General features: G+C 43.7%; 2 protein-coding genes across 4 annotated transcripts in view; both read left to right on the forward strand.

The window, feature by feature from the left end:
• SMYD3 (SET and MYND domain containing 3) overlaps positions 1–7,500 on the forward strand; it is a 1,661,405-nt gene that overhangs the window by 1,003,249 nt on the left and 650,656 nt on the right. The gene's annotated exons all lie outside the window — the stretch shown is intronic.
• On the forward strand, positions 150–1,711 carry LOC134911676 (caldesmon-like). Its single transcript, XM_063919762.1, has 3 exons — positions 150–217; positions 385–690; positions 780–1,711. Exons 2-3 carry the CDS (start codon positions 462–464, stop codon positions 1,658–1,660), a joined length of 1,110 nt encoding a protein of 369 aa, XP_063775832.1. The 5' UTR covers positions 150–217; positions 385–461; the 3' UTR covers positions 1,661–1,711.

Consider the following 7,500-nt stretch of genomic DNA (forward strand, 5'->3'; position numbering starts at 1 on the left):
CAAAATCGCAGAAAGGTTAGGGACATATCGTATTTTTATATATATATATATATATATATATATATATATATATATATATTCAAAAAATATTTTGTATGGAAACAAAACTAATAACTACAGTATGTTCTTTATATAAATATTACAGATTCCACAGTTAAGGCAAAGAGAAGAGTTTCTTTTGGATATCCGACAACTGGAGGAGGTGCTGAGGATACCGGTAAGGCATAGTTTTTGTACATGAAATTATAAATTTTGGTACATGTATATCTATCAATGGGTATATACCTCTAGCTTGCACTGTTTGCGTATCTTTAGCTGTCTGTATTTCTGGCACTGCATATTTTTGGGTTATAATTATTGTATATATCTATATTGACATTTTAGAAACCCAGATACAGCATACAATATTGCCGATTGATTCAACACTGCAAGCAGCGACACTTCAAGCAGAATCAGCCCAGATGCACCCACCCACGGTGCAGGAAGAAACATCATCCCAACAGCCACTTCCAGAAGAAAATTCATCACAGGGGCACCCACAGACACTGCCAGAAGAGTCCTTTTCACAGAGCTACCCTGCAATTGGAGACCATAATCTTGTTGAAAGAACAGAGCAAATTCCGGACATGGAAACTTCAGGCAGTGTACCAGAAGTCCTTGAATCAAAAACACCGGAAACTACGCCAGGAGGTAGCAATTTTATATTTATTTACAATTTAGGAGTGTTTAATTGTGTTCAACTGTAATTTGTTAAACTAAATTATTTACTTGTATTACAGAGTCATCACTCAATCTAATACTGGAAGCTTTAAAGAACATGGACCAATGTAGAGCTGAAGAAAGCCAAAGGATTAATAATCGTTTGGACAACATGGAACAGAACATCGACCATATCAAGACAGCTGTTGTTCAACAAAATGACGCAATGATATCGCTGGCCCGATACTACGATCAACTTGTGTCAGCACATATGTCGGTGGTTGGACATTGCAAGAGCATGGAGCAGAAGATTGAACAGATCAGCACCCAACAAAATGAACAGCGGGATGGAGAATCCCATCAGGAACAACTCTGTCGACAACACAATGATTCTCTGGAACATATTTCATTGCAATGCCAACAGATTGGAACAGGCCTTCAAAGCATGCTACTGTGGCAACAACAGTGCAACCTAAACACAAGCATGATTTCAACAAGCCTGCAGCTGATGACAGACGAAGGAAGAAGATTGCACAGCGCACAACCACAGCAGGCAGAACGAAGTTCGGAAGTCACAACACCATCAAACAGAACATCAATTGATCAAGAAATGTATGCTCAAGAAGAGAGAGGAGATCTGGCTTATCAAAGAGCATTGTCAGTTTTGAGACTGCAGCGTCAAAGGTCAGAAGAATTGGAGCAGTCCATAATACAGCAAGAGATGTGGAACAGAGCACAGCAGGAGATGTTGGAACAAGCACAGACAGTTATGTGGAACAGAGCACAGGAGGAGCATGCCCGAGCCCAGGAGGAACATGCCCGAGCCCAGGAGGAACATGCCCGAGCCCAGGAGGAGCATGCCCGAGCCCAGGATGAGCATGCCACAGCACCGGAGGAGCATGCCACAGCCCCGGAGGAGCCGTCAGGATCCCAGGAGGAGCCGTCCACAACAGCAAACTAGCCGGACACAGGGACCAGTCCGCTAATCAAGCACAGAGGCTGGCATAGAGCTTGGCGGAGGACTTGCCAAGGGTAAGTCATCTAGCTTTTTCCTCTTTCTTTTCCCCAACAAGCTAGGTATTTGTCCGTAGCGGTGTGCTAAGTTAGGGAAAGGAGATCAGCAATGGTGTCAGGGACAGTTAGTGACAAGCAAAGGTATTTTTTTTTATAAACTGACTGTGTCTTTTTTTCTTTACAGCATACCGACAACTGGCAAGACCTAATCGGAGAAGGGTCCAGTCCGCTAATCAAGCACAGAGGCTGGCATAGAGCTTGGCGGAGGACTTGCCAAGGGTAAGTCATCTAGCTTTTTCCTCTTTCTTTTCCCCAACAAGCTAGGTATTTGTCCGTAGCGGTGTGCTAAGTTAGGGAAAGGAGATCAGCAATGGTGTCAGGGACAGTTAGTGACAAGCAAAGGTAGTTTTTTTTATAAACTGACTGTGTCTTTTTTTCTTTACAGCATACCGACAACTGGCAAGACCTAATCGGAGAAGGGTCCAGTCCGCTAATCAAGCACAGAGGCTGGCATAGAGCTTGGCGGAGGACTTGCCAAGGGTAAGTCATCTAGCTTTTTCCTCTTTCTTTTCCCCAACAAGCTAGGTATTTGTCCGTAGCGGTGTGCTAAGTTAGGGAAAGGAGATCAGCAATGGTGTCAGGGACAGTTAGTGACAAGCAAAGGTAGTTTTTTTTATAAACTGACTGTGTCTTTTTTTCTTTACAGCATACCGACAACTGGCAAGACCTAATCGGAGAAGGGTCCAGTCCGCTAATCAAGCACAGAGGCTGGCATAGAGCTTGGCGGAGGACTTGCCAAGGGTAAGTCATCTAGCTTTTTCCTCTTTCTTTTCCCCAACAAGCTAGGTATTTGTCCGTAGCGGTGTGCTAAGTTAGGGAAAGGAGATCAGCAATGGTGTCAGGGACAGTTAGTGACAAGCAAAGGTAGTTTTTTTTATAAACTGACTGTGTCTTTTTTTCTTTACAGCATACCGACAACTGGCAAGACCTAATCGGAGAAGGGTCCAGTCCGCTAATCAAGCACAGAGGCTGGCATAGAGCTTGGCGGAGGACTTGCCAAGGGTAAGTCATCTAGCTTTTTCCTCTTTCTTTTCCCCAACAAGCTAGGTATTTGTCCGTAGCGGTGTGCTAAGTTAGGGAAAGGAGATCAGCAATGGTGTCAGGGACAGTTAGTGACAAGCAAAGGTAGTTTTTTTTATAAACTGACTGTGTCTTTTTTTCTTTACAGCATACCGACAACTGGCAAGACCTAATCGGAGAAGGGTCCAGTCCGAGAAGACAACAGAATAATGATGCAGGCATAGAGCTACCAAGGTATGCTGCATCGTATAAGTCTGATTTTTCTTAAGTCACAGAAGATAATGGATACACATTAGTTTTACGGGGTATGGACCAGTTCTATATTTGCCTTGTGCACTTTAGTAAATAGTGTATGGTGGATGCCTGTTGTATTCCCATACTAACAGACGCAATTTTATTTATTTGACCGTAGGAGCCGGGCACACTTGTGCAAGATTGTTAATTATCGGCTTTTGTTTTTCACATTTATCATGCAGGACTGGTTGACACAAGCCTGCATGCTTAGTGGGACTTAGGGTTGTGTGGAACAGGCCAACCTCATATGGGCTTACTGGTACTGTTCCACGCTGATAGGTGACTGATCTCGCAAGCGCAATGTTATTTTGGCAGATTACACTAACAGGCATCACAGGGAAGCGCATCTCCTGAACTAAGTCTGGCTCCACAGCGGTACCAATCCTTCTTAGTAAGGGGGGGGGAGCATTGTAGAATAGAAATAAAAATATAATTAACTTGATTTAGCAACCCAGCTGATTTGTAATTTTTAAAAAGTTGGTGTTGCGGTATCCATGTTCTGTGGTTCCATGTTGGCTCTGTGATAAATTGTGTTTTTCAATTTTCATGTGTGTGCGTGTGTCCCTTCACATTACAATGTCATGTTCATGTGTTTGATGCACAGCAGAGTGTCTATATTCCTCGGGTTAATATAGTAAATGTAACAAAACTATTAGACATTCTCAGGCGAGAGGGACTAATCAAAAAGATGCCATTAAAGGGATCATATCAAATATTTATATCAAATTTTAGCATACTGAGAAAGAGATGAAAAAGTTAACTCAGTCTATGGGTGACATGATGAATAGAGATTAAGTGACAATACCAGAGCCAGAGTCACAGACCCTTACCATTAGTCCAACAATGCGTACTGTGGCATATATGATGCAAGCTGACAATGATGATGAAGTGTCTTACGCAGAGTATGGTGATGTTTTTGGTCTGGGTCTGTATCTTTATTACAAGGGCTAAAATCTGTGATCTAAACCATAAGCCACATTATACAAATTACTGAGAAAATACGGAGGACATGGAGTCTTATTTCAATTTAATAAAAAAAATCATGTTTACTATTACAGCATCAAAATGGTCAAATGCTGTATTTGCAGAAAACTAAGTTGTGAAAAGTTGAGGTATGAGGGGACATGGTTATACATTAATATGGCTGTATTGAAAAATAACTCTAAATTTACTATTTTAATCTCCTTTTGCAGAACATCCATGATGGAAGAACCGAAGAATTTGGAACTAAATGATCATTGCGGCACAGAAGCCTTCTACAGTCAAAACCAAAAACATCAACCCTAAAGTCATTGTTCCAGGCATCAAATAAAGAAGCTGAAAAATGGGGGCATAGCTAAACTAGGACTTCAAAAACTGTAATCCAATGCTCGCATGATCACCAGCATTGATTGTTGGAACTGTTTTAAAAAAAATTGAGAATATTAACCACAAAAATCCATTATGTATGCAGCAGTGAGGCTATATGAACACGCTAGATGCTCATAGCATGCAGATGCACTCTGTTAGTGGCTCATTCGGTTACCTGTATTCCTCAGGATTCAAAATAAAGTACTTTATCTTGCATCCTAGAGGAAACTGGGGTAAACATTAGTACCATGGACAATAGACAGGTCCACTAGGAGCCATGTGCTTTTTAGTAGTGTTGACTAGCTAATCCCTCTATGTCGCTCCTAGTAGACTGTTTAGAAAATCTGCCTGGAGGAGAAATTCACAAGTGTGAGAGCTCCTGAGGATTTTAGCAGATTTTTATTAGTTTAAGGTTAGTATTTGACCGGAGAATGGGTTGGACCAGTATGCCTGCTTCGTTGGACTTGACACAAGGAGCACATGATGGAGTTATTCACAAGAACAAACAACACCCCTAACAGAGCATGAAGATATGAAGAGTGGTGAGTACAGTTCCGGCGTAACAATTAGCTTGTAGACTATGTATATGGCGGCACAAGGATACCATCTACAGACTACCACAGACAATAGACTGCGGAAGCAGACTACAGGAGAAACGTGTACATCCTGCCCTTCACAGGTGAGTCCATGTTTTTGGTTGAAAGCGATAAGTGAGTAACTAAGGCAATGGTGGGTAAGTATACATATCTTCCTTCCACAGCTATACCGGCTACGAAATCGTATACTGCCCCTATATTGCATTCCTTTTGGATGAATAAATAATAAAAGAAAAACACTGCATCCTCTATTACCTTGAGAGGGGAGTATTTGAAAAATGCAGCTACTGGTTTTCAGGAACAAAACTCAAAATCTGCTTACTCAAAGCCTTCAGACTCCCGGTGGACCCAACTGCCTGAGCAATAGGCAGGTGGGACCACGTTTTTAATTTTACGGATAACATATGGCCGACATCTGTCCTACATCCATGGGTAAAAGATCGTACTGCACAGGGGTAGAAGGACAGTTCTTTCAATGATTCTTACCTCACTTAGTTTTCAAAACAGGCTTACCACCTTCTAAAAATTAAAATTTGGATTCAAAATAAATCAATTTCAAAGCTGGTACTGAGCCCATTCATTGTACCATTTCCACCTCAGATAAAAAACATGGGTTGATACCCATTTGTGGGAATGAAAAAATAATGTTTGGTAAGGGGATTTTGGAAAATATAAGACAATGACCACATACACACTATATAATTTACTGTTAATAAAGGGATAATATCTTAAGAAATAGAGTTAAACATTTCTAAGCATTGTTTGATTTTAGGTACTATCAAGAAACAACGTGTACAGGGCCGGTGCAAGGTTTTTTGGCACCCTAGGCAAAAGTCAGCCTACAGCCCCCCCCCCCCCCCCTTCCCCCTCTATCAGTAAAAATTAGTTCTAATAAAGGAGTGAGGTGTGATCTAGAGTCTGTGCAAATAGCAGAAAAAGAAAAACTAGATATATACAGTATTGCATAAATGACATGTTAAAATGAACCCAGTTCCAAAACCAGGTAAGGTACAGTATAATACAGTACCACAATCTGTTGTTTTATATTATAGATAGGCACTATATCTCATTGTTAATAATACTGTGGGCTGAAAAGCCTGCAATTGTTAATAGGGCTCCTCATAGGGGATGCAGTTAAGTTGGCGACAGTCAGGATACCGACGCTGGGATCCCGATCACTGACACTTCTGACAGCCGGAATACCAGCTAACGGGCTATTCCCACTTGTGGGTGTCCACAACACCCATAGAGTGGGAATAGAACCTGTGGCAAGCGCAGCATGCCACCGAGGCTGCAGCATGGCGAGTGCATCGAGCCCGTAAGTGGACTCTTTGCACTCACCCTGCTGCTGGCATACTGACGGTCGGGATGCTGTTGTCGGTATACTGACGGACAGCATCCCGGCCGACCGTATAACATACTGAACCCCCTCATAGTGCAGCAGAAACTAAACGCTATGTGTCTGTGATAGGGGAATACAGTGCGTCCACATATACACACATATTACATGCAGATATATACACACACTCACATATACACACATATCACGCACACATACAGCATGCACATAGAGACACACACACATACAGCATGCATATATACACACATACAACATACGCGCGCACACACACACACACACACACACACATATAGAAATATACACAGGCACAGCATGCACACAAATATCACACACATATAGCATGCACACACACACACATATATATATATATATATATATATACACAGCATGCATTGCACATATACACACACATACTGCGCTACTGTCCACACTCTGGCCACTTGATTCTCTGCTCTTACCAGCCGTGTGCACCGCTGTTGTGACACAGGGTCTTCGGGATAACATGGCAAAGCAGGGAGAGGCCAGCAGGGTGCAGTGACCTGATCTCCAGGATTCAGGCTGCTGATCCACCACTGCTCCCTGCATCCACTGCTCCCTGCATCCTCTGCTCCCTGCATCCACTGCTCCCTGGCATCTCCCGAGCCCATCACTTACCCGCACAGCTGCAGCATTCACGGCTCTGCCTCTGCCGCCTCCTCCGCTCCTCAGCGTCTCCATCCTGAGAAGCAGCCCCACACAGCCGCACAGCCGCAGCAGCATGCTTGGCTGGGCTCCGCTGAGAAGATGCTCATGCTGAAAAGAACCGCACACAGCCGCAGCAGCATGCTTGGCTGGGCTCCGCTGCTTCCTCCGCTCCATCAGGATAAAATGCGCCCGCTCCCCCCCCGCCTGTCACTTCCACAAACAGCTGCATGTTCGGCTCCGCTGTCGCCGCCTCCTCCGATCCCAGTCAAGCGGCAGAACAGCGGCTATTCTGCTGTTTGACTGAAATCGGAGGAGGGCGGCAACAGCGGAGCCGAACATGCAGCTGTGTGTGGAAGGGACAGGCTCGGGGGATGCGGTGGGGGGATTGCCTGGGACACATAATCTGTGGGCGCATCCTCTAGG

Source organism: Pseudophryne corroboree, chromosome 4 (genome assembly GCF_028390025.1).
Source record: "Pseudophryne corroboree isolate aPseCor3 chromosome 4, aPseCor3.hap2, whole genome shotgun sequence".
Classification (NCBI taxonomy): Eukaryota; Metazoa; Chordata; class Amphibia; order Anura; family Myobatrachidae; genus Pseudophryne; species Pseudophryne corroboree.